This window comes from Acanthochromis polyacanthus, chromosome 9 (assembly GCF_021347895.1).
Source record: "Acanthochromis polyacanthus isolate Apoly-LR-REF ecotype Palm Island chromosome 9, KAUST_Apoly_ChrSc, whole genome shotgun sequence".
In the NCBI taxonomy this organism is placed as follows: Eukaryota; Metazoa; Chordata; class Actinopteri; family Pomacentridae; genus Acanthochromis; species Acanthochromis polyacanthus.
The window spans coordinates 31,520,362-31,547,931 of record NC_067121.1 but is presented as its reverse complement, the minus strand read 5'-3'; the positions used below and the strand labels follow the sequence as shown (position 1 = coordinate 31,547,931).

The 27,570-nt window shown below is 40.0% G+C and overlaps 1 protein-coding gene across 1 annotated transcript; it reads left to right on the top strand.

Annotated features, from left to right (window-relative positions):
- The first annotated feature begins 1,565 nt into the window (after positions 1-1,565).
- On the top strand, positions 1,566-27,333 carry sgip1b (SH3GL interacting endocytic adaptor 1b). The gene is made up of 23 exons (XM_022212938.2): positions 1,566-2,024; positions 8,739-8,802; positions 9,809-9,854; positions 10,749-10,805; positions 11,138-11,195; positions 12,264-12,439; positions 12,592-12,603; positions 13,109-13,120; positions 13,572-13,596; positions 14,125-14,188; positions 14,301-14,371; positions 14,467-14,541; positions 14,672-14,740; positions 14,826-15,560; positions 16,729-16,850; positions 17,028-17,178; positions 17,668-17,779; positions 19,444-19,599; positions 19,742-19,874; positions 21,521-21,723; positions 22,082-22,146; positions 22,683-22,847; positions 22,938-27,333. Exons 1-23 carry the CDS (start codon positions 2,015-2,017, stop codon positions 22,958-22,960), a joined length of 2,604 nt encoding a protein of 867 aa, XP_022068630.2. The 5' UTR covers positions 1,566-2,014; the 3' UTR covers positions 22,961-27,333.
- Positions 27,334-27,570: the final 237 nt, after the last annotated feature.

Here is a 27,570-nt window from a genome sequence, read left to right as displayed (position 1 = left end):
TGGAATATGATACTGGCCAGTTAGTGTGGTGTTTGTAGATGACAAGTCATTCATGTTGGTTGTTAAGCTATAATACGCTAAATTTTCTCCAGTTTTTGGCTCTCACTTTACACAGAATGCAGCCATTTTGTCGACATCGTGACGGTTAGTTTGGAAGGAGTGTCCCCATGTTTACAAAAAACATAAATGAACAAAATAATCGATTAATCCTGGAATGCTATTGATGTCGATTTTCAGATCAATGTGAATTTCCTCAGATGAGAACACAATGACCAACCAGTAGACCAGCAGACTGCAGCAATATTAATTTAACATTGAAAAACCCAGCTAACCTGCTTAGCATTAGAAAACAAACTTGGGGCCATTGAAGTACTGTCAATAGCACTGGCTTTTTCCAGCTGAGCCCAGTCTTCTTTGAACAAGTCAGAAACTAAAATTAAAACAGCTCCAAGCAAGGAAATACAAGTATATTTATATTTTGGTGATTCTGAGCTCTTTAGCCTCTGCTACAGACAGACTCCTTCTAAGATGAGTAGAAAACTGTTTCACCCTTACTATTTCCTCCCTAGAAAATTTCAATAAAAGAAGCACAGCGTGGTCTTGTCCCAGCATTCAGTATCTACAGCGCCCTTCATAATTATTGGCATCCCTGGTTAAGATGTGTTAAAAGCCTTAAACTGAATTCAGTTTTTATTGCAGAAGCATACTCTTGCACTGAAAATTGTAGAAAATGTATTATAGGAGAAGATTAGGTGCTGTTTTGTTGGCAAAAGGGGGTTGTACAAAGTATTAACATCAGGATTGCTAATAATTTTGGCACACATGATTTGATGTAAAAGAATTATTTCTTAATGTGTGTTTTTTTCTCCACTGAATAAATGCACTTAAATTATAGGTTGGAATTTCCTCTTTTTTCATTGTGGTCCTATATTATTTAGAAAAATAACTGAATTTATTAGAAGCTAAAAAACACATCTTAACCAGGGGTGCCAGTAATTATGGAGGGTGCTGTATATGTCGAAACTCCTGTTCCCTAGAAACTCACAGCCCTTTTTATCTAGGCTTTTATCTGTCAAGGACAAAATCATATGGTTCAGTAACTGACCAAAAATGACAGAAAAATGTGCTCTTGTGAGATTTTTTAAGCTCTATTCATGATTTCAACAAAGGACTTAAGGTCACTCTTTTGTACCAGACGTCTTATTTTTATTCGAAATGTTTGATGTATTTGTTCCACTTTTAGGAGTCAAGTATTTTATCTGCAAACAGAATATAAATAAATGACAGCACAAAATGTCCAATAACAAACAGAAATATATAGAAATTATTTTTGTTTTGAAAGGGAAATCAAACCCAGCAATATTTAGAAAAACTCTGATTTCAATTTCTGTCCCCCCCCCCCCCCCCCCAAACTGCCTCATATTCCCTGAGACCTTGTATAGTATGCATGCAGTCGGCTGTAGTGTGACTGCTGAGGCATCAGGGGACAGCGGCCATGTGACCGTGGTTGCAGGGATTGGTTTAGTGCAGATGTGACATCAGCGAGCCTCCCACTCCTCCCTCCCTCCTCCACTCTCTCTCTCTCGCACTCTTTCTCTGCCTCTCTCTGCCTCCCTATCTCTCTGTAGCGCTCTGCTTTCATTTTTTTCTCTCTCGCCTCTTCCTTTCCTCAGCATCCCCCCTCTCAGAGATGGCGTGTGTCGATGCTGCTCGGGCGTCCGGGGCCTAACAGGAGAGGAGCCCCTTCCCCCAGATCTGCAGCCCCGTTCCTCGGGGTGTCTCCTCCCGCTGCTGTCTTTCAGCTCTCCGGCACCACCACCGCCTCCCCTCCTCCCCTGTGCGGGTGTCTGGGATACAGGCCCTCGGGGGTGGAGGAAATCAACATCGTGCTTCTTCGCTGGGGGAGCCGTGCAGAATTAGCTATGCCCTGCCCAGGCATCTTCTGACCGGTTGGATTTCTCCGTTTCTGTCCGCCTGCACACCAGAGGGCAACGTAGGATGAAAATCTGCAACCATGATGCAAGGTAAGTCATCTGTGCACTGCCTCTGCTCTTTTATTTCCCACGTCTTGTTCCTCCTTGTGTCCTCCTCCTGCCCTCCTGTGTCCTGCTGGGCCATTAGAAGCCAGTGAAATCCAGAGATGTGAACTGTCATGCTGTGTGGACCTCTGGAACAACTGAGCTGTGTGCACGACCGGTGTTCACAGTGTGTGTGATAGATTTATCGAACTGCAGCTGTAATGACTCGAAATGTGTATAAAAAGGCAGCACTGACATCCACAGCCGTCCTGTTGTGTTTGTGTGTATTCCTACACGTGACTGTGCATGCCTCTGTATCTTTGTGCGTTCAGATTACAGCTCTGTCTTTACATCTGCGTCCTAGAAACGTGCATTAAAGCAGAGCACTCCAAGTAGCTGCACTCATTCATACCTCTTCTGCTGCTGCTGCTACTATTATAAAAAGCCAATAGGTCAACTGATCCTTAAGCCACAGAGTATCTGCTGCATGTGCTGCATAAACTAAACTAAGGAAATGCTGTGTCAAAGTTACCAGCCGTATGAGGTAATGTACATTATAAACTATGATGGAGGAGCTAATTCAGAGACATAACTCTGCATGACAGTTGCTGGGCCTTTACCATCCATTTATGCCTACGTGGTAATGGAAGGTGGCTATTATTAGCAAAAGGCCTGCAGTCAGCCTGCCACGATATTGTACTCAGTTCACAAGCTTGAGGAACTCCACACTCAACGCAGATGTCACAAACTCACAGCACTGTTGGCTGCACATGCATGGCTGGTTATCCAGTATTGGTGGTCAAATGTAGATTGTGATGATCAGTGTTATTTGGATGGCTGCAGTAGGAACCTTCATGTTGATAAATCATGTGAGTTTCTCATCTTTATAACAAAATAATAAGAATATTTCAACTCTAATTGAGAAAACCTTTACGAAATTACTCATTTTTTAACTCTGCGTTTATACTTGAGGGTTTGTTTTACATGTTTCGCTCACGCAATCAAGCAAACTATTCACTGCTGATCACTTTACAGATCATAACATAAGGTATTATATTGATTTCCTTCTTTCCAGTCACCCTCCGACCATACTGTGTAAAAATCAACTAGCTGAAACTTGAAACTTTCTGGAGGTAAGGTATCCATTGCTGAGAACATTAAAAAAAAGAGGAAATACATCTTGATCACAGTTAAAAGCCAAGTGAGTGGGCGTAGAGGCTATATATCCCAGAAAGAGCAGACTTATGATATAAACCAGTGTATTTCACTGGTTAAAGAGATCAGTAGGTGGTTGTAATGTGCTGTTTGTTCATTTGCCAACTGCTAACATGATGGTACAGTAAAGTAGCCATGCCTTGGGAGAAAAAAATATTCAATGAAGGTCAAAAGATGGAGTTAAAACAAGGTCCAAGTGTAGCACAGAGAGAAAGCCTGAACAGACCTACTTATTCCTGCTCTCCTATTCCTTCTTCATTTGAATTCGGCTATCTGCCACTGAGACATGGTGTTGTTTAGCACACTACATTGCTGTGGTTGAGACAGGTGTGCAAAGAAGCACAAGAGCAGAATTTACACACCCACACACATCAAGCACAGATGATTGACAGTTTGTTTTAGGGAATTACAAAAACTGTGGGACAGATTCGACTGAAGCAGTGAGAGAAGGACCTTGTTTGAGAGATCTTCTCGCTGGTTTGATTTGATATTTTTTGGAAATTTCGTCCTCGTAGATTTAAGTGTCAGACACAAGTTGTGATTGTGAAGCATCACTCTTGACCTTAAGGTAAATAGTTTGTCTAAAAACGTCAAGATTCAGTCCCTGTCCCCACATGTGTTTAAGTGTGTTTCGCTAAGACCCTGAAGCTCTGCCGTGTGAATCGAAACACATTGCTTTGTAGAATCTAGTAGAGGTTAAAAGGTGCTATACATGTGTGGACCATTTACCACATGCAACAATTCCTCTGTAGCTCTCAGTTACATCTGGTAGCCTTCGTGTACAAATACAGGCTTCATTATCTACTGATGAAGGCTACCAGGTGTGAAGAAAAGATCCTGAAGAAATGTTGTAAGTAGCCCTTGAGTTCAAAATTATATTGGTTCCTTTCCTCTTGCTAAAGCAGTTCTATTCATAGCCATTGACCTCTGAGAGTGTTCTGTGCCACTGGAACATTGGTGTAGGATCTTTAGGGTCCTGTGGATTGCAGGGTGGAGCCTCCATGGATTGAGCTTGATCCAGTGCATCCATGTCAATACCTTGGTCTCTTTGTCGTGTTCTTTAAACCATTCCTGAGACATTTTTGCAGTGTGACAGGTACATATTCCTACATGGGGATGTCTTTGGTGCTGGGCAGTGACATTGCCATGGGTAGGTGTGGTTGGCCTGAAAACATGCTTCGATGAATGGTACCTGTCAAAGTAACATCCGCATGCATGCCAGAACCCAAGGTTTCCCAGCAGAACATTGTATTGTAGCAAGATGATCAATGTCTTTCACTTCACCTGGCAGTAGTTTTATTGTTGTAGCTAATCAGTGTAAGTGCAAAGCCATTTGGACACCAACATGTGGTTTAGAGTTGGTGCTGCAAACAACTTTCTCAAAGTGAACTGGATTTAAAAAGTTGCTGCTTGATGATCGGAGTTTCTCAGAAACATTTGACCATTACAAAAAGACTGTAAAAAAGTCTTCTTCTCTCATTTAGGTTTAGTGTGTAATGAATTCCATACCATAGTGAAGTAGCTGGAGAAAAGGGCCTTTCTTGGCATTTGGAAGTTAGTCTGTTTAGCTAATATTTCTTTAATTTTTTTGCAATATATCCATTAAAATAAATAGAGGTCAATAAAACATGTTATCAGGCTGTAGGTACATTCAAAACTCTGGCATACAGTGGACTTGCCTAAAAACAGTTCTCTCTTCCGATACTTCTTACAGACATACACTTTTTTCATGTAAGAAAAAGAGACCTTTAAAGAATACAAAAAAAAAAAAAAAACCCAATATATACAAGCCCATACACTGAACACTAGAATGATGGGACTCTAGCTGTCTCAATGTCATACTTTCACTACAATCGTATTGTGTACAACGGAATCCACAATAGTAGAACATTTTATTTAAAAACTGGCCTTTTATTTTGGTCGTTTGTAAAGTACCTTGCTAGTCTGTCATCTCCAACAGGATTGCTATATTTATAGCCAGCATTAAAGTGCAATATTACCAACTACTATAGTTTCTGGATCATTTATGCCATTATCTTATTTTAAATATCATGGTTAGTATCAATACCAGTATATCATGACACATTTAGATGGGACTATAGTAAAGAAAGATCGCATTATGTTATTCTAGAAAGGGTTAGCAGTAAAGTATATATCACTTGTACTTGAACCACACACAATGTGCAAAGATCTAGTTCCTGTGAAGTGTCATGAAGAAGATCCTAATTCCACCATATTTACAGCTAATATCATTAAATTACTCTGATCCCTGTGTTTAATGATTCTCTCCTCAGGCAAACTTTGTAAATGGGTTACAAAAACAACAATCCTGCTCTCATGCATGATGTGACGTGCATCGCTGCACAGCCAGTCAACCTGAGCAGACCACTTGTGCTCGCTCACTGTGTGTCGTACAGTTCAGCAGGTTTGATACGCATCAACGTCAGCCGGATTGATACTTTATTTTTACTCCTTATCACATGAGACACATGCCAGTTAGGACCGGAGAGAAGGCTCCCGGTGCTGAGCTGTCTGCACTGATGAAGAGCTCTGATGCAAGAATAATGTTTGCTATTGAGCGCTACAGCAAGCTGCTAATACATCACATACCCTGACATGTCCTTCCTCAGTGACGGTACTGAGCACCAGTTTTCACGTTGATAGTATTCATTAGTTTTATTAGGATTCCAATGATGATTCACCAAATCAATGAGTCAGTATTTATATGAATTTTCAACTTTGTGCTCCTATTTTCACCAGAATATTTAGTAGTAGATTCTATATTGAAATGCTAAATCTGTCTATGGGAGTATGATCCAGTTTAAAACATACAACACACAGATTACAGAAACAGATGATGGAAAAAAAAAGAAAAACCAAAAACTGCCTCAGCAGCCTCTGAGCAGCACAAAATGTTCATCCACCCAACTGTCCATCACACGTGTCCCTGTTGCTCTTGAATGGATTTGGGAATCAAATGTGCTCACTTGTCGTCAAAAACACAGTTATGCAAACCTGTTAGTTGTGTATTTTTGGCAAAAACACATCCCACAACAACACAGTTGATCCTCACAGACACACACACAAAAGTAAAAATAGGGCAAAAATTCTCTGCGTGATTTATTATCCTGCATGTGAATTTATCTGTTGCCATCATGCTGGTACATGTTGAATGAAGTCAAATAACCTTCAGACCTTTGACCTGAGCGAAGGAAGTGGATTATCGATGTCAGAACTCATTGGACTTCATTAACTGTAAGTCCAAACAGAAGTCTGTGTCTACTGTCAATGATCAAAATCAGATGCTAATTAGTTGTTTTTTTAAATATTTAGTATGCTAGCAGCGCTGCTTTCTCGATGGCAACGTCCATTAAATATAAACTGAAATGGGGCGGCATGGCTCAGTGGGTAGAGTGGCCGTCTTGCAACCGGAGGGTTGCCGGTTCGATCCTTGGCCCATCGTGCTCATGTTGAGGTGTCTCTGAGCAAGACACCTAACCCCTAATTGCTCCTGATGGGGTCGTGGTTAGCGCCTTGCATGGCAGCTTCCGCCATCAGTGTGTGAATGGGTGAATGTGACGTATCATGTGAAGTGCTTTGGGTACCTTGCGGGTGGAAAAGCGCTATATAAATACAGACCATTTACCATACCTCAACATCTGCTACAAGAATTGCTGTGAATCTTTGTACAGACATCCATGGTTCCCAAAGAATGAGTCCTACCAGTTTTAGTGCTCCGCTGACTTTCTGTTTGTAGAATCAAACCAGTCAAAAGGTTTAGCAAATACAAATAGAATTTTTATCACCATCACAATTTGAATATGCGCAATAAACCCACTGTAAAACACTTCCTGAAATGCATTGAATAAACATATTGAATAATCATGGTGACCTTCTTTGTTTCTGCTTCAGCAAATATCATGCTAATATTAGCCCCGAGCATTTGACTTGCAGTTTCATGAAGCCCTCGCTAGCTGTTAGCTTTGCTCAGATAAATTGGTTTTGATTTGGTGGTGCTCTATGAGGTTAGCAAGTTAGCAAGATGCCTACAGAAGGCAAGAAAACTGTCGAGAGGTGTTTTTGTCAAGTTCTGAAGAAAATATTTTAAATTGAATTGGAAAATTGGAAATTCCACTTTATATAGTTAGAATGTCTTAATGTTTTGTTTATATGGTTGGGTGTTCGTATGTACTTTGTTCAGTAAAAGCATGTTTAGTGGGCATATGGCTGTTCACTGTTTTGGGTCTGTATTAGCGCCAGATCTGTTAAAGCTAAAAGACAAAGGAACAATTTCAGTATGTTCAATATGTTTATGCATTGCATTTTGTATCATCACCACAATATTGAACAGAGTTATTGCACATAACAGATTTTCTTCAAATCGTTTGGTCCTATTAGCCAATGAAATAGCTTTACGCTCAGCTGTGTGCTGTGTTTAGTGCTAATTAGCAAATCTTAGCATGCTAGCTCTTTAAAGATATCAATGTGATGGCATGCTAGCATGCTAAATATATATAGTGAACATGGTAATTGACACTGACTGTGTTGGCAAGTGAGCTTGCTGATGTTAGCAGTTAGCTCAAAGCACTACTGTGTCTATAAATACAGCCTCACAGAGCAACTAGCATGGCTGTAAATCTGAAATCCTTACACTCCTACAGTGTGTGGTGTGACTCAGCAAATGCATTCATCTGTAGAACTAAAACCAGAAATTATTTTAATGATCAATTTATCGCCAGTTAGTCTAAAACCAAATTAATAAACTTTAAAATCACTAACAGAGAAAAGGTTTCACTAAAAACATGTACATTTTCTGTTCGCTGAGTTAAACATTAATTGACTAATGATGAGTTTGTTTTTATTAATTGCAAATTGGCTTTACAAACTATTAGTTACTGACACAGCAAACCCAGAATATGCACAAAAATGCAGCTGTACAATGAAGCAGGCATCATTTACTTGTGCTGGAGAACCTTTAGGTTTTTCACACGTTGAAATGTGTCTCTTTGTTTGGTATCGCCGTCATCCTGATTTCCTCGCTGCATGTTGCCAACCGTCACTGCTGCAGGCATCTTGGCATTCAGCTCGGCTGACGGGATGCCGGAGTAGATCTCCCTCCCTGCTCTCTCCTGAATCTCACTAATGAAGTGGACACATTGATCAACCTTTGCTTGTGTTTCCTTTCCGTTTTATGTAGTCAGGAAGGGGACACTTAGGAGGATTACATCAGCATTGCTTCATTTTATGTGGAGGCTCTCTCTCCAGATGGCAGCGAGTTTGTTCCAATCGATAAATTAATTTGTATCAGTGTAGTGGGGTTCCTGTACTTCCTGTCGGAATCCACAAGGATGCGTTCATCCTCGGGTTACAACACACCAGCCTGTTACTCTTCAGTGTTATTTGCTTTTAAATGCATTTTAATGACAAGATAGTTAGCTTTATATTAGGCGCTAAAACTTTAAATTAATTCTTCATGATGTTGCTCTCTCTCCCTGTCGGTGTTAGGACTGAAAAACCGAACCAGGAAAGCCCTGGGCTTACGAAGAAAAGACAAGGACACAGAGACAGCGTGAGTCTGCTTAGACCCTCACTGACAACACAATGAAGAATCAAAGAGAATGTAAAGTTGATGTTTCAGGTTGTTGCACGTTGTTGCATGTCGGCTTCATCTTATGACGAACGGGCTGTTTTATCTGTGCCTACTGTGGTGGTTGCATGCTTATCTTTTGTTTCGTTTTACTGAAAAGTTGGTTAAATCCACAGTCGAGGGTAGGGGGGTGAAGGGGATTAACAGAGAAAGCTCTGGAATAAATCTCTTTCCATCAAATGTTCCTCCTTCGCTAACACTTGACACAAAAAGTGCGTGTTTTCAAGAGCATAGGTTGCTCTTCGTGGCCTTAATATTGTAGTATTATGAGTTTGTTACATTTTAGAACTTGATCCTACAAGTTCTTCTGTTTTTTTTAATATGTTACATGTATTAATTTTACAGGTTTGTTTGATTTGATACCTTACCACTGCAAGTATGGCTGGCCTCTTGCAGTTTTCTAGCTCGTGAATTAGCAAATTGTGCACCCAGCCACTGCAAAATTGCCCCAGAGCTTTTCCATCTTGTCCCTTCTCAGTCTGATTTATCCAACCTTTCAGCCAAATGAACAAAAGGTAAGCAGGAGGACTGTAGCAGACACAAGAAGTGGAGGGTGTCATTCAGAAAATGGCATCCACCGTTCCAACATGCAACATGGCACAGTCTCTTAACCACACCACTGATTTGTTAAAAAAAAAAAAAAAAGTGCTGCTTATCAAACCACAGCACTCTTGACCAAAGTTCTTGTACAAAATCTTTGAATTTATAAATTATTTAACACAAAATGGTATTCTTTCTCATGCATTGAACAGAAGAAGAATAAAAAAAAAAACACGTGTGCAGTAAATCTAATTTCTCATTTTAAAAAGCATAGAATTTTGGAAAAGTCAAGTGCATTACATTGTACTAGTATCAAATGCTTTGAAACAAAACTTGGCTCCGATTTCCTATATTCTCATTTTTTCCTTCTCCTTGTTACTCCAAACAGGAGCTCACCTGACAAAGAAGGAACTGGAAGTGGAAAGAAGGGAAGTGTATGTACATTTTTAGCTCTATGTGAAAGTGTTTCTGCTCCTTTTTCTGTTCTGTGGGTGGTGTGGTGCTGTTTATCAGAGGAAAGCACAGCATGGTGGATTAGTAAGATGTAGACATGTGTTTTGTCATAGTTTCATAACGTATAGCAGCTAAAAGAAAATGTCTAACGTCACAACTTGAGCCTTTTGTGTTCGGTTGGATATAATCATCAAAATCGGTTACAGTAACCCTCCTGTTGCTTTCATTTACGGGCACCAAAAATATTATTTCCTTGTCTGAAAAAAATCCAAAATTCTGCAAAAAAACAAAAAATTCCCAAATTTAAAAATTTACAAAACCTTCTTGAAGAAAACTCCAATAACTCCTTAAAAGTTTTACTTAAAAAATCCTCCAAATCTGGCAAGAAAATTCTTGTAAATATTTTCAAAAAATGAGTAAAAATTTTCCAAAAAAGTCCTAGAAATATCTAAAGTGATTGCATATATATCAATAACACTTATAATATTTTCTTGAAGAACATTCACAAAAAATCAACCAAAATCCAACAAATTTCGATGGATTTTGGTTGATTTTTTTGTTAATGTTAAAAAAAAATTTAACATTTCTTTTTTTTCCACCAAAAAATGTTCAAAAATTTCCCCAAAATTATAAAAATGTGGAGATCAGAAGTTTCAATGTGAAAATATTTTTTTCCACATTGTCAAATTTTTGAAATGGGTCAATTTGACCCGCAGGACGACACAAGGGTTAAACTAACATTTACTAATACTTGGTATAGGGATGATGTGAACTAAACTGGTGAAACCATATGTCTATGTAGAATTTGCACTTGACATTCAAAACTTCATAATTATATCTTCTTTTAATGATTTCATCTCCATTTTTGCCACTAGAAAAAGGCCAACGGGGCTCCCAATGGGTTCTACGGAGAGATTGACTGGGACAGATATGTGAGTATCTACGTCGTGCTTTTTCTTGAACTCATTCGGTTTTTACGTTTTTGAACGAGCAGCTCTGGCACGAAATACTCACCGTGCTGTTGCACTCCGTGTCATGTGACGCGAGGTTTAAAATTACCGAGTAAACTGTGCAAATAGAGTGATCGCTGCATATTCAGTGAGTCAGCAGCAGGAGCCTCCGCCAGGAAGCTGAGCGTCTCGGGCAAGACATCTGTGAAATCTAATCTGCATTTCTATGCAGCGCCGAACAGTTTGGCGGGGCCTCTGTTACAGTGTGTGATGAGCTAGAAATGAGTGCCACCTCTCCTTTCTCTCCTCTGCAGGCCTCTCCTGATGTGGATGAGGAGGGCTTCAGCCTCCGGCCCGGTGATGAGGGCGATGATATCCTTTCACTGAGCAGTCTGGGGACTCATTGCCTGCAAAAACTATTGACCTGTTTGGCTGAGTGACTCATTGGTCGAGTGCTTCTCAGCATTAAATAGGCCAAATCAATAGTCCCTGCATGTGTGTGTCCTTGTGCTGCCAAAAAAAAATAGAAAAAGAAAGGAGCAGGGGAGCAGCCGGACTGAACCACATCACATTCAGATTGGCTTTTTGGTTGCCACAGTCTCATTAACCCTCCTGTTGTCCTCATTTACGAGCACCAAAAAATATGGTTTCCTTGTCTGAAAAAAATCCCAAAATTTGGTTAAAAAAATCCCCAATTTTCTGAAAATTTGCAAAATGTTGAGGAACAAAATTCCAATAATTACTTAAAAGTTTTGCTTAAAAGTTATTTTAAAAAATCCCCCAAATTTGGCAAGAAAATTCTTGTCAATATTTTCCAAAAATGAGTAAAAATCTTCAAAAAAATCCTAAAAACATCTAAAGTGATTACATATGTATCAGTAAAAGTTCTAATATTTTCTTTAAGAATATTCACAAAAAATCAACCAAAATCCAGCGAAATTCGCTGGATTTTGGTTGATTTTTTTGTGAATGTCCTTAAGAAGCATTTTTTTTTCCCACCAAAAAAATTTTTGAAAAATTTCCCAAAAATGTTGGAAATGTGGACATCAGAAGTTTCACTGTGAAAATATCTTTTTTTCCACCTTTTTAAACTTTGCAGCGGGTCAGTTTTGACCCGCAGGATGACACGAGGGTTAAGCACTGACACTGGTATTTTAAATTGTCGCTCCTGCAGGTGTCAGCTGCTGTATGTCTGAACTGGAATCATAGAGAGCTCGCTACAGAGCCTTCCCATGAGCAGGATGATTTAGCTGAGCAGGAGTGTGAATTACAGCAGGTATGATACTGCTAACTGGGACACGGCAGACTGAGACGTAGTGGATGTCTCACTCCTCCGCTGCAGCGCTGCTCCGGCTTTAAATCCTGTGGAAGGTTGAATTACTCTCCATCTTTTGTAAAGCACATCACACTCGCTCCACTTTGCCCTTGACAAGGGCTCACCAGCTTCCAAAGAAAAGCACTTTTTCTCCTCCAGCGACTCGGAGGACGACGAGGACAGCAAGAAAAAGTTCAAAATTAAGATCAAGCCGCTGGTGTCGGACAGTGCCAAGTGTGCCACTCCATCTATGGACGAGCTGAAAGCCTCGGTGGGAGGCCTCGCGCTCTCTCCATCTCTGGTGAGCGCCGCTGATCATCACTCTTGTTCTTGCTGCACGGCTCTGAAGGGCACAAAACGCAGCTGCTGATCTGCATCAGCCCATCGCAAATCTGTTTAACCCTCTTTCTGCGCTTGTCTTTTCCTTCTCGCATATCTGCTGTCCTCTCGTAGAAGAGAAGTCCGGTAAGCTTGTCACGCATTTTCACACCACCACCGAGACAGACTGCATGGCATGCGCCCACTCGGTGGAAATGCTTGATAAAATGTTTAATTTTAAGCTTTATTTCTTTCCTCTTTCTTCTGCATGCAATTTCTGTCTCACTCTCTGTGTTTGTGCCTTTTCAGGCCACGAGAAAACTTTTCTGTTAAATCAGTTTTTACCTGTTTTAGCAACAGCTTTACTTAACCTGGTGTGGCAAAGCATCCGCGTTACATAATGCAAAGTAAACATAACACACATTCAGCTCCAAACCTATTGATCTGGTCTCAGTGGTGCTTCCAAGTGATTTGCTGCATTCAGTGTAACATTCGTATTGTCCTTGGTGCTATGGCTCATGTTGCATTATTAAGGCTTTGCAGTTGAAGTAAAGAGATGCGCTGTGTGCAGTTTTAGTTGGTGTCCATTTGACTGATTTGTCACTCACTCTCTGACCCAGGTCTGTTCTCTCTTCCTTTTTGCTGGTCTCAGAGACGCAGTCCGGTGAGTTTCTCACTCCATCTGCTGGCTGCTTCCAAGCTGTCAGCCTCAAACACAACATTGTGACCTCCACAGCCTGACCTGTTTTAAGCTGGGGAGTGTAGAAAGTGAAGAAATGCACAGCAAAATAAGAATAGCTGTGATTTAGTAAGAAGCCTCAAAAGCTTGAGTGAAAACATGATAATATGGTGAGAGAAGTTGATATATTTCTGACACAAATCAGTATTTTCGTGATGTGATTGAAGGGATCCGTCTTTAAAAATTATTAAATTAAGTAAAGCAAATAAAAAGCAAGCTAATCTTACTGGTTTGTTAATTGCTTGAGAAAAAAGTAACATCTTTAATCAGAGGATTTCAGATGCTCATCTGTTTGAGGTGTGTACTTTCACAATAAATCACAAACTCATTCTCTATCCTTAATATATCTTCTGTTTGGAATCTGTTTTTTTTGCAGGGGCAGATAAAAAGGAACTTGTCCTGTAAGTATATCTATTTGGAAATAGTTTTTTTTTTAAGTATGAGCAGTGTTTTGACCATGGAAGCATCAACTTTAGCATTGGCCAAGAAAGGCTTTTAAATGGATTATCTGTATTGGCCCAAAATCAACAACAACGTTGAGTTAAAATCTCTCAGTTTTGTTGCAAAATGTCATGTAGAAATATATACGGCATGTTTTAGGTGCAAGTTGAAGTAGTTTTCTCGTTTGCAGAGTGCATTAGGTACAGTCTGTACCTGCCTGTAAGAGTAGGCATAGCAAGATGTTAATTTTTCCATAGGAGAAGCTTAATGTTCTCTGCAAATTGGTGGAAAAAACATTTAAATATACAAGCAGAAATGACTTGGAAAATGTTTACATATTAGATGTTAACAAAAATCCAATATCCATCCATAGTTTTGACCTAAGTGCTTCCACACATGCTAACATGCTAATGCTTAGCAGGTAAATTGTTTAATATGTTCAGCATCTTGGTTTGGCCAAAGTTGAGTTTTTGGTGTGTTTTCTCCAGGTGAGGAGATCGCAAGACCCCGACGCTCCACCCCGACACCCAGCCCTGCCCCTGAGACGCCTAGGTCTGTCATCCTGACAAATTACAGTAAATACCCTGAGGCTAACACTGCATGTTACTGTTCTGCTGCAGATTTTCGTTACATAACAGTCGTGTCTGATTGTCTCCTTTTGCAGTGACAGACTGTCGCAGAACGTTCCTGCCTTCTTCGGGCTGCCTTCAGAGAGCAAATATGCCAGATATGACGGTCTGTCCTCTATTCATAGGACATAACTTCACATAAATGATTACACTCACTTTGCAAAGGTGCTACTGACTGTTTTTATCTTGAATCATGGGCAGTGGTTCCTGCTGACATGTGGGGCGACTCCAGACCACGATCAGAATCACAGCTGAGTAGAAGTTTCCCAACAGGAGGTGAGCTGAAATGAATTAACCTCACTTTGTTATTGCTGTAGTAATAATTTAATGTAATTATTAGTGTTTCATAGTAATCACGTCAGCTGTCTACGTTTGCAGTTGTACTGAACTGTTGCCCTTGTTGCAGCTCCTCCTCCGCTTCCTCCAAAAAACATTCCATCAAGAAGTCATTATGGCTATCCTTCAGACGCTGCTGGTAAATTTACATTTAAACTCATGTTGTGTATCAACCGTTCACTTAATTGTGCTGGGATTTTAATGCTTCTTTACATCCTGTGCAGCTGATCTACCCAATGGAAGGGCAACTCGTAGGTCTGCCCCCATCTACCTGAACGTCCTCTCCCCCGCTTCCTACCGAGGCTCCCCGGCCCCCGACCTGGACGACGTCTTCGGCCCCAGCGAGGACATCGTGTCTCCCAGATGGGTCACCTTCACCGACGACCGGCCTCCTCCGCCCGACGAGCCTGCTCCCCCTCCACCACCAGACTCTCCCCCTCCAGACACCCCCTCATCCACCCCCTCCACCCCCTGCCTCTCTCCTGGCCCGCCACCAAACGAACCCCCGCCGTCACCCCCTCCATTCTCCCCTGGGTCTCCTCCTCCCTTCACGCCGCCAGACTCACCTCCCTCTATCGTGCTCGGACCTCCCCCTCCAGATGAACCGGCTCCCCCCTTACCCCCCGACTTCTCCCCCTCCAGTTCGCCTCCTTTATGCCTCGATGAGGAGGCGATCGATGAGGAGGTGCTGCAGTTTGCGGAGTACTGTTCCTCCCCTGCGCCCATCAGCCCAGTGCCTCCTCTCCCAGCAGAGCGGAGGTCGCCTCGGGGGGGAGTCACGTCTCCTCTGGTCCTGGGGGGAAAGAGGACTCCGGAGGGTTCGTACCTGAGAGATGATATACCGGACTTCATGGGCTCTCCCAGGGAGCTGACGCCGAGCTTCAGGGGGACGCCGCCTCCTCTTCCTCCCACCACCTACAGGTCTATCATGTCTTCCCCGGGGCCCTACTCAGGCAGCAGTGAGTACTCTGGTCTGCTTCTACTCTACGCCAAGTGTGATTATTCAAAACAAAAGAGAATTGTAGTGCCAACACAAAAAAGACAATGATGATTTTACATGATCACAGCTCAGATTCAAAGTTTGTCGGTAATTTTAGCAACTTATCTGGCATTTTTCTGCCAAAGTTTGGACAGAAACACAATCGAAATAATCTACAGATCTCAGCACAGTAGTGGATCTCAGCTAGGTGAGTAAAACTGGTATTACATAATAACTACGTGTCCCCAGAGGAATAAACATGGAATTGTTGGAGAGTTAAAAGTAAATGGGGCTTTTACTGACCTCTAGTGTTGTGATCGTATAATAACAACAGTTTTTCACAGGCACAGGTGCATCTCGTAAAATATCAGTATTTGCAGGTGTTTTGAGTCAATTAGCTAATTAGAGTCCTTCTTAGGACTGTGTGGGAGTGTCTAAGAGTCCTTGATGGACATCTCTGTGGTCCTTTGCAAAATATTCTGAATATTTGAGACTGATTTGAGAAGGGCTTTCATGAGTTGTAAGCCGTTACAATCAAAATTTAAACAAATAAAGGCTTGAAATATATCAATGAATGTATAATGAGTCTAGAATATGTGGAATTTTCACTTTGAGTAATGAAATATTGAACTTTGTCGGCCATATTCTAATTTAATGAGATGCACCTGTAGTATAACAGTTGAGATCCAGTAACTGTAGAAGCTTTAATATTGGAAGTGACATACTTATAAAATTTACAGATGTTTATTTTTAGCAACTGCGAAGAAGAGGCTGCAGCTGAGTAAGAGATGCAGATATAATTCAATATTTTTCTTCGACAGTTAAAAAAACTACCAGCCTTCAGTGGTGATCATACATACGGTAATTGCCACACGTATCAGACCTTTATTTGAAGTACAGGATCAATGGTATCAATGGAGATATCAAGTGGTTGAATCTTGCCACGGATTTTTGCATGAATTAGAACTACAATACCTTTCTTTATCCCAGAACCAGACAGGGCGCCCACTCTCGTTTCTTTCCAAACATTACTGAGCTGACGTGAACAGGCCCAAAGCAAGGAGGCCGCTAATGTGGGAGCTAAATAAAAGTCTGTCTCGCTGTGATCTGAAGGCAGTGCTAACCACAGACACTGGTATGTGCCGCAGGCCCCTCATCTCCGGCTCGTCCTGCCACACCTCAGTCTCGAGGCAGCCCGGTTCCTCCACCTCCTCCTCCTCGTCCGTCCTCGCGACCAAAGCTGCCCCCGGGGAAACCAATCACAGACCTGGTACATGTGGAGCCTCACTTCTTCTCTTTACAATTGTCTTGCTCTTTTCTCTTTTGATGTAAAAAGCTGAAATATAATTCTGTGTGTTCAAAGAAAGTATCAGTGTTGTGTTTTATGCGTCTGCTACTTTGACATATACTTTGATTTATTGTGTCTGATCTGTCTTTTTGCCTCCAGACTCGGCCGTTCAGTCCACCGGTTTCAGGCAGCCCGCCGCCTTTCGCCCCTCTGGCCCGGGCTGAGAGCTCTTCCTCCATCTCCTCCATTACCTCGCAGAGTGCAGCGTCCACTCCCACCTTAGGAAGGGACCTCAACATGTCCACCACAGGTACATACAGCCGTCCTCCTCTTTACTGTAGCTGCACATCTCAGTCTGAGTCCACGTGTTGTCTGTCGGTCATCATCGTGTCCTCACCTCACCGTCTTGTCCCTCTCCATGATTCTCTCCTCCTCATGTCTTTGCTCACTCAGAGGCCTCTCAGCCTCTGGTATGGTTTGACCACGGCAGGTTTTATTTAGCTTTTGAAGGTGAGTTGAGCCTCAGTGCTGCTGTAGTTCCACCACTGCATGGACTGAAAGCACCTGCCCTGTTTTCTACCTGAGTATTGCAGCCCATCCCCATCCCATGTCCTGCTCACTCACCTAGAATCCAGTTTCATAACTGACAATGCAGTTTTGCTTAATTTTTTTTTTTTGCTTTTCTGTTGTAAAAAATCCTCTGGGTGTAATCTATGACTTAACTTTTAGGCAGCTAGAGTACAACTTAGCAGAACAGGCATGATGTTTTAAAGTATTTTTGTTCTTATTTGTGTTTTAGGATGCTCCAGAGGACCCAGTCCACTCACGATGGGGCCACAGGACACTCTGCCAGTGGCAGCTGCCTTCACAGAAACCATCAATGCCTACTTTAAAGGCGCTGACCCCAGCAAGTAAGCCAACATTACCAGGGTCTATATATATTTGCGGAACTTTTTGTAGTGTAGTTGACATTTATCTGTTTTCTAGGCTAAATCAACATGGCCGCTTATAACCAAACACCACATGGCATTTTTAGAGAAAGATTTTTCTAAATATTACTTATAAAATTGAAATTGAAAGTTATTTATAAAGATCTTGTCGTAAACCTGTTGACTTGACATAAATCCACACTTGACTCTCACACTACTTTATATTAAATAACTCAGAAAGCCTTGGAGTCTTTCCAGGCTTTTCTTCAGGAGGAAATGACATCATGTGGAGCAGGTCATGTGATCTGGAATTAACACACTTCCTTGAGAGGTGTTTTTGTAACGGGGAACTTGGTTGAAAATGATTTCTTGGACACAGATACAATTAGTTATTTTCCATATAAAACTTGATATATTGCCAAAAAAACTGTCATGATTATCTCATCTTAGTAAAAAGAACAAAATTGAAACTATTTTTGAATAAGCTCATTTTATTATTGTTTAGCTATTTAGAAGGTGGTTGTTATTAAATTTGGACGGTTATTTAGTTGATATTTTAGTGACATCCAGTAATTTTTAATGAATAAATGATTGTTTCTATAACATATAATTATGGAATTAGTAAAGACATGATCATAATGAACATAAAAACATTAGCTTTTTTTACTTTTAATAAAATGTAGGCAAGATATATGCCATGAACTTCAAAAGTCCCTCAGTTATATATTGACCCATTAATGTTCTGACACTGTCAGTATGGATTGATGCTAGAAGAGACTGTTTTCAGTTTTAAATTGAGTGTTATTTAGTTGTTTATAATAATTTGCATTAAAGACCAAAAAGAAGGAAAATGTAGGAACTTTGTAAATGTCAAATTCATGGCGTAATTGTTGCATTGACTTGCATTAGATTTCAAGGATATACCTAATAAAATGGCCAGTGAGTAGATAATATCACACAAACATAAAAACCTTGAAGTCAACATAATACAAAAATGTATGTACTAAATGAAAGCGCTGAATAAATTTGAAAAATGAGCTTTTTTTCTAAAGATTAATACAGGATGTATCATCTTTCTGTCTGTTATGACTGAACATATACAATCAGAATGCCTTAGGAAGTGTTTTTTTTTTCACCTCTCAAGCTTTATTTAACAGCCTGTTGCAGTGAATTTTACATGCAGGACCAAGTAACTTGTAGTTATGATGGAACTTTACTGATACTACACAGAGTTCAAGTTTGGTTGGAAAAAAGACAATTGAACATTCTGTGTTTGGATGGAAAGCTGTGCATCTTTTACTAATATGATTATTGTGAATTTTCAGTTGTCATCATCGGGGTTTGATTGATGTTCAGGTCAAATTTCAACTCTTTCTTGTGATAGATAAGGGATTAGCGAGGCTCAGAATAAATCGCAACAATTACTAAATTTATCTCACACCACCAAACCTCCAAAATGCCTAAGTAGTGTTTGGAGAAGACATTAATGTCCCGTGAATTTAATGCAAGTTCTCACTTGAGTCTTTACAGGAAAATGAATGACATGAACAGGCAGGGTTTGGCTTTGGTTTTGATACCAGCAGGAATGTGTAAATGTATGTTTTGGTTCAGTCTGAGCTTTTCCTCTCCCTGTCTCTCTCTCCCAGATGTGTTGTGAAGATCACAGGGGAGATGGTGTTGTCCTTCCCTGCAGGCATCACTCGGCACTTTGCCAGTCACCCGACTCAACCCATCCTCACCTTTAGCATCAGCAACTACAGCCGACTGGAGCAGGTCCTCCCCAATCCACAGCTGCTCTGCTGGTGAGAACAGCATCACAGGCAAACACACACGATAGAGCAGATGGTATTTGTTTTCGTATTACATATGTAAGTATCTAGTTATGTTGGTCACATAGTTCATTGTGTTACTGCCTGAGTCAAATGTGTTGCTTTCATCTCTTAGTGATTCCACAGCAGAGAGTGTCGACACCAAGGAGTTCTGGGTAAATATGCCAAACCTGATGAGCCATCTGAAGAAAGTGGCTGAACAGAAGCCTCAGGCGACGTACTACAACGTGGATATGATCAAATATCAGGTATCACATATCTGCTATCAGCTTCTCACTACGCAACAATCTTGGGCAGTATGTTAGCTTCAGTGTGTTATTTGCTTGAAGAGATAGAAAAATAGAACAGGCTATAGAATAGAAATACTTTATTGATCCCCAAGGTGAAATTCTGTTGTTACAGCAGTAAACAGAAAGAGTAAAGTGACCACCACGATGGAAAAATGTCAAATTAATATAATAGAAAAATATGTTAAGATACAAAATGAACAATGATGTGTAAAAATATATTATGAATAAATGATTACAAAAGTTATTAATTTGAAAAAAATGCACCATAAAGTGTCAAATGGAAACAATAAACATGCAGGGTGTCCCAAAATACTGCCATCATCTGAGATGTCCATATCATAATGACTAAATGACCAGGAGAAATTATATTTAATAGGATTTATTTTTGATGTAAAATGTTTTATTCTACAAATTTCAAATGAAAAGTTCTGGGGGATGGTAATTTTATAATGTTACAAAGTTATTGCAAATGTTCAATGTGTGCGCCACTTCTGAAACTTCTGAAACTGTCGGACGTCCAGATCCTTTTTTCCGGCAAAAACAGTCTTCGTCTTCTTATGCCACGTCCAAATCTGCTTTCCTGTTGGCGCTTGTTGATGAAATTTTCTAACAAATTCACATTGCACATTCACATTTGACTGAGTTTGGGCGTGCTTCAAGACACAGAACGCCTTTTCTGTTGCAGGAAACGGCATGTCTACTCCTGAAAGCAGAAAGATAAAAATGATTACACTTTTTTGAGCAAAAAGAGCCAACAAATTTAAACAAATTATTAGGTGATGAAATTATGTCAAATTTTTTGGAACACCCTGTATACAGTGAATAAATATATATATAGTCAAAAATAAAGTCTTTTTTTTATTTTAATGTTTTCTCCACTTTCCCAGAGTCAGAAACTAATAAATGCCCTCAGACAGCACTTTTTGTATGTATTTTTCTATTTGTCTTGGTAGTTTTTCATAAAATTAATTTTCAACATTGAATTGTTGTCGAGTTAATTTGAATTGAATGGAAGAATTCAGATATTTTTTTTGGCAAAAAATCCCTACTCTTCTGTCAAAGAGAAAACAGATTTCTACAAAATATTCTTAACTAAGTTGAAATATAAATCACAAATTAAGTGATTGCACTCTTTAGTCACTGGAGATTCAGTTTTAACCAGAAGTTTACAACTACACTATATTGTCAAGAGGTTATTGAAAATTATAAGTCAGGGTCTGGATACAAGAACATTTCCAAATCTCTAAATATCCTTTGGAGTATCAAATCAAAACTTTCAAATCAAAGCTTTATTTATATAGCACTTTCTATACAAGAAATTGCAATACAAAGTTCTTTACAGAGTACAGGTAAATCTATCATTAAGAAATGGACAGAATATAGTAAATGTGGAAATCTGCCAAGAACAGGCCGTCCTTAGAAACTGAGATACAACGCAAGAAAGAGACCAATGATCGAGGGCACTAAGACACCTATGACTCCTCTGAAGGAGTTAAAACTGTTGCCTTTTCATTACCAGCCAAAACTCTATAGGAGAATGACAAAGAAACAAGAAGATAATCCAATCTGACTGTTGTATCCTCCTGTCTTCTTTCCTCCTCCAGGTGTCAGCAGACGGGATCCAGTCCACTCCTCTGAACCTGGCAGTGAGCTGGCGAGGTGATGCTACCAACACAGACCTTAGAATAGACTACAAATACAACACGGAGGCCATGGCCGCCCCTGTGCCGCTTCACAACATCCACTTCCTGGTTCCTGTTGATGGAGGCATCGCCAAACTGCAGGCCATGATCCCGCCTGCCACCTGGTGAGGACGTCTCACATGTAGGCCTGATTCTGCATGTAGAGGAGCTAAGGTCAAGCTAGTACAGTGTCCTACCCTTCCACCCAAACGGTGGGATGTTTAGATGCTATGCTGTAAGGCAAAACTTGACTTTGTACCGCCTATTCACTTGTATATGTGTAGCTGCTAGCTCAAGGGGCATGTTAGAGATTTTCACTGCACAGAGATGCTGTTTATAGACTTCTGTGTGCACCATAAACCTTCAGATGACACTAAAAAAAAACTTTGTGGACAGACAAATGACTGCTTTTAACATGTAAGCACAAATTTATTTCATATTACGCAGTAGCATGTCTTAAAATTTAAATATTTTCTCATAAAGGAATCCAGAGCAACAGACGATACAGTGGAAACTATCAAGCCTGTCTCACAGGTCTGAAAATGGAGGCAAGTACGCACAGAAACAACAGAGTTTTATTGGTTTTTATATTTTCACAAACAGACAAAAGAACATGATTGTACTTCATGCTGTTGTAACACATTGCACATTTAAAACAGAAGAAGAAAGAATACTAATAATAATAGTAAATAAATAAAATAAAAAGAAAACAAATTAAGGGTACATTGAGAGTCAGTTATTTAAATAAATGAAATTGCAATTGAAAGTAAGGGAGAATAAATGAATACTAAGAAATACTGCCACCATACCATGTAAGACACGATGAACTCCAGCTTCATCCATCCCCCACAGTCCGATGTCATACATATTGTCATAAATGATCAGATTTTAAAGATCATTTACAGTCACAAGTAATATCTGATGGCAAAAAAGTACACATCTTTAATCTACATTTGTCATTGACATTCTTCCTTTTGTGATTTAGATTTTTAAAAACTCATTCAGAGCACAAAACTTTCTGCTCAGAGGCTGGAGCTTTATTGCTTGTCATGAATATTATGGTTGAGCTATCTGTGCTCTGCAGGAGTCGGGGCTCTCCTGGGCCGGTTCCAGATGATCGAAGGTCCCTGTAAACCCTCCCAGCTGGCGGTCCAGTTCACCAGCGAGGGAAGCACTCTGTCGGGCTGCGACATCCAGCTGGTCGGGACTGGATACCGGCTATCGCTGGTCAAGAAGCGATTTGCTGCAGGTCAGTCGAAGTGTCACAAATTACAGCTGGCAAACACACGTTTCAGGCCGAACTTCTCCGTTCTCTGACATGTTTCCTTTTGTTTCACAGGGAAATATTTGGCAGATAATTAGTGGACCTGTTTGTGAACAGAACCAAGAGAATCAATGGCTTTTGACTGTGAAGAATATGGATCCATCCCATGTTTAGTGCATTTGAAAATGTATCTTTAGCAACCGTTACACTTGATGAGATTTAATAGAACAGCAGGTCACAACACACAGACGAGATAATGTTTGACTTTTTAACACCATCTTCAGTAGACTGACTGTTGCTGAGTTTATGCAAGTAAATATGAATCATTAGTTTTGTGCACTTGGAACACTTGCGAGCTTAAAACATAGGAAAACCCTGGTTCTTTGTTCTTGTTGAAAATTACTGTGGATTTCATGCAGTGATCCAGCCTTATTCATTTCAGTTTCTTTCGTCTGACTGGTTGTCACTGCAGATGCACTGTCAAAGATCATGTGAATGGAGGATTTAACAGAGAAACAATCCTAAACGAGGTGGGAAAGAGTAGGAAATGGAGGAAAACGTGTAGTATAGGTTTGCTCTGAAGTTTTATTCCTCTGAATTATTGGCTACATGGTGACATCTGATTTACACTGCCACCTCAGATCAGATTTTCCTTTCCACCATATGTAGTAGTTTGAGCAGAAATGAGATCCTCTTTACACTTGGTTTTAAAATATGTCCCGCGCACTCAGATTACAAGTGGACAGCACTGAATAAAATATGAACAACTCCCAAGATGCATTGTGATTCGATGAATTAAACTACGTATCAAAGCTGTCTGGAACGCATTTAATCCAGATCTGTAAACACCAATCCAACCTTTTGACTTTTAGTGGAGGCGACGGAGGCTGATGTCTCGACTGTCCACCAAAGTGCATTTTAAAACCAAGAGTAAACCGGGTCGTATTCTTCTGTTTAGAGAGCCATGGAAGTGTCACATCCGACTCTATCAGTTTAAATCGACCTGCAGCGCTGGATTAACATCAGCACTTTGAGTCTTTAGGTGCTTTTTATGTGAGATTATATTTGTGCATCAATCCTGAGCTCTTGATGGGACATTTTGATCAGAGGTCATGATCATTTTCTGCGTGCACATAAATTGTATTGTTCAGATTGATTAGAGCGATGTCATTTCAGCAAGCAAAAATCTGTTATATGCTCAGTGAGTCTGTTTGCTTGCTTGGCATTTACACAACTGCAGATTTATGCCTGTGTTACTAGGGTGTATTGATAGGCTGTTTTCTACCATGGTGCTAAAATCCTTTTAAAAAGTGATAAAATCTCACCCAAAAACAGATAAAAAAGACTTTCAGAAAGGTTAATGAAACCGAAACTTACCAAAGTGCTCATGTGCAGCTGAGGTGTGTCTGCCATTTTCTCAATGTTTCCTACATTGTGGTTTAATAATCTTTTGTTTAGGAAAATACCTAGCTGAGTGAAATAACGTGGCAGTTTTGAACTGGCAGCCATGATAAGAGCTTGTTGAACTCTGTAAATCAGGGGTGTCAGACTCATTTTAGTTCAGGTCCCAAACTGATGTTAAGTGGGCCGGACCAGTAAAATCACAACATAACGACCTATAAACAGCTCTAAAATTTTCATTTGTTTTATTGCAAAAAAGTGCATTCTGAAAATATTCCCATTTAATGAATTATCTTTTTATTAAGCATGAACAAACTGAAATTTCTTCAGAAAAATAAGTGAATTTCAGCAACACTATGCCTCAGTTCATCATTTACTCATTACAGCTTACAGATCATCGAGTGTCTACAAAGGCACAAAACATTCAGTCTCAGGTATCTGGAAGTGAACGATGTAGTGGTTTAATTATTGATCAAAACGACCAAAATCTGACAAAAAAGAAGACAGAAAGCAACAAAAACAAGACAAAATATTACAAAAACGAGACACAAAATGGCAAAAGAACAATGAGCAATCTAGTATTTTACTTTATAATCAAAACAATTTGTCATGGTCCAGAAATTATTATAAATGTATAGTCTTACAAATTTAAAGTTTGCAATTAATGTCTTCTCTGTAATTTTACACTTTACAAAGTCGTCTCGTGGGCCGGATCGGACCCTCTGGACACCCCTGCTGTAAATGATAAGAAAGGTGCTGCACTGCTCCCTTTTTTCTTTTTTGTGGCATAGGGTTAGGGTTACACTGGTCCATCCTTAATGAAAGAGAAGCATCCATAGCGATCTACCATCGTAGCATAATGTTAATGTGGGTAGATTCTCTTCACTGCAGTTGTCCTGAATGAAATCTCTCGCATCTTTTCTTGACCTTGTGACATTTTTTTTTATAGAAGTCGAGGAAAATATGTAGGACATGACTTTTTTTTTTTAGACTGTCTGCTTACAAACTTAGAAACAGATAATCCTACTTTAGGTCTGATTGAAGACATCAACAGCCAAGCAGAAATGACTTGACTGTCATTGTGGCTTATGTGGCTAATAGCAAACACACAGATATATTGTTGAGCACAAAAGTGAGTAAATGATTAATTTCTCTACAAAATGCTTCTATGTGCAGCCAGCATATGTTCATCTGAGCTCAGGATCGATGCAGATCCGTAATGTCATATTTTACCACATGCAGCCTTTAACACTACCGACTGCAGTTTTCTGTTTAGGAGTCGTGTCAGTTTGACCTGCATTACATTTCCACTATGGGCAAGTGCAATGTTAATAAAAAGAGGGGTGTCACAGATATCTGAAACCATGTTGACAATGCACATTTAACAACTTCGTAAATAATCCATCGCCGGGTCTTTCTGGTGGATTAGCAGGTGGTGGTAGACACCTTAACGCCTGCTGTCATCACTCATAAAACAGAAAAAAGAAGAAGAAGGCGCAGCAACTAGCTAGTCAGCTGCCACATCGTGCGACTACTACACAAAACAGAACTTTTTTTCAGATTTTCTATAGATATTGAGATAATCTAGTAATCGTGGGCTCGTTCAACCGCGATAATAGCATAGTGAAAATCTGTAATCATGACAGCCCCGGTTGAGATGCCTCAAAGTTCTCCCGTTACAGAACGTAAGTGGTGTTTGTGGTGGTGTTTTATCGGTGAAGCTGCATTCTAATGAGGGGATGTGAATGAGAGAAGCTGCTACTTTTTCGCTGGAACAGTTTGGGTGATTTATTAAGTTGTTGTATTTGAAAGGCCCTTAAGATGCTTGACACATACAGAGCCAGATGTGAGAGTGCCATATGTTGAGGAAAAGGACCTTCCAGAGAGATACAGAGGGACCTGGGCTGAAGATTGTAGGAGTTGCCTTTGATGCTGCTTTAAAACTCGGCCAATTCCTTTGACCGTAATCTTTGACGGAGGTCTTGAGGAGGAACATTCGGGGGACATCACAGAATAACGAAAAATAAGTGTCTATCAAGAAGACAGCACTATTTACGTCCCTGCTTTATTTTCCACCATGTTGAATAAATGTTTTATCATTTTCTAATAGCAATATTTAAGTGTAAAAAGTGTACATAAAAAGCTATGTTTCAAATACTTCTCTGGGCATATGGATGTGTCTGTGATTGTCCTTTGGTTTATTGATGTCAGCACCCATAATGCATTTGGTTCTACGTAGCGACACACATGTCAACACTCACGTCATCTAGTGTTTTTACATGCGGGTTTCTTGTACAAAAAAAAATAACAGAAAAAAAAGAAGTGTTACTGTTGATGAATAACTCCAAAACGGTGCCGCATGAAATCTGCATTTTTTTCCCCATCACCAGTCTTATCAATGCAATACCAATCTGTCCATTTCAACACGGTCATGATGCGTGTGTTCTTGTATAATTGTGCTACGAGAGGAGACTTTCTTGCCTTCACTTAAGCCTCCGCTCTCTGTTTTCGCTGTTGATGCACCTTCAGAAACTCATTGTCAATAAATCTGGCATGTGTCCATTGATATACCCATTCCATGCATCTGTTATAGGTGTTTGACATCCTCCTGTGTTTGACTCGCACACAAAACGCACTCCTCTTCATGACACGGTTCATTGCCCCATGCCACATGTTCATCAGTGTTTGGACATCACGTTTTACAGAATGTTTTAATGTGTTGATTCACAGTTCGGGCCCGGGTGTAACACTTCCTTTAGTTCCTCTTAGGAAAAGAAAAACTGTTTCTTTCTGTTCAATAAGAAGAGGTCGCTTTTTTTCTCTGTTACAATGCTTTTAATTTTCTTTGCCTTATTTTGAACATACACTATATATTCCGATATCGGAGGTTTTCTGTAAGTTTATTTTTTCTACAACTCTTTGGCTGTATTCTTTCACTGCGTTAGAATCAGAATATGCAAACATTTCATGTAAATTTCCCATCCAAAGATTTTGAAAGTAAATATATTAAAAAAAAATCAATATAATGTAATACCTGTTTTACTTGGTAATAAAGAAGAGGAAATATGAAGCACGTTTCTCCCTCTTTTGTTCTAAGACATAAAAGCACAGTTTGGGCACACATGGTAAGCCACAATGTAAAATGACCTTAATGCAAATCCCCAGTCTTTTTTTTTTTTGTATTATTTGTCACGATTCACTTCCAAAGCTTCATCAAGGTTAAGGTTAAATGGAGACAAAATGCTAGCAGGTAAGAAATGTTCTTATTGCAATTTCAGGTTAATCAATCTTTTAAAGTGTTGCCTTA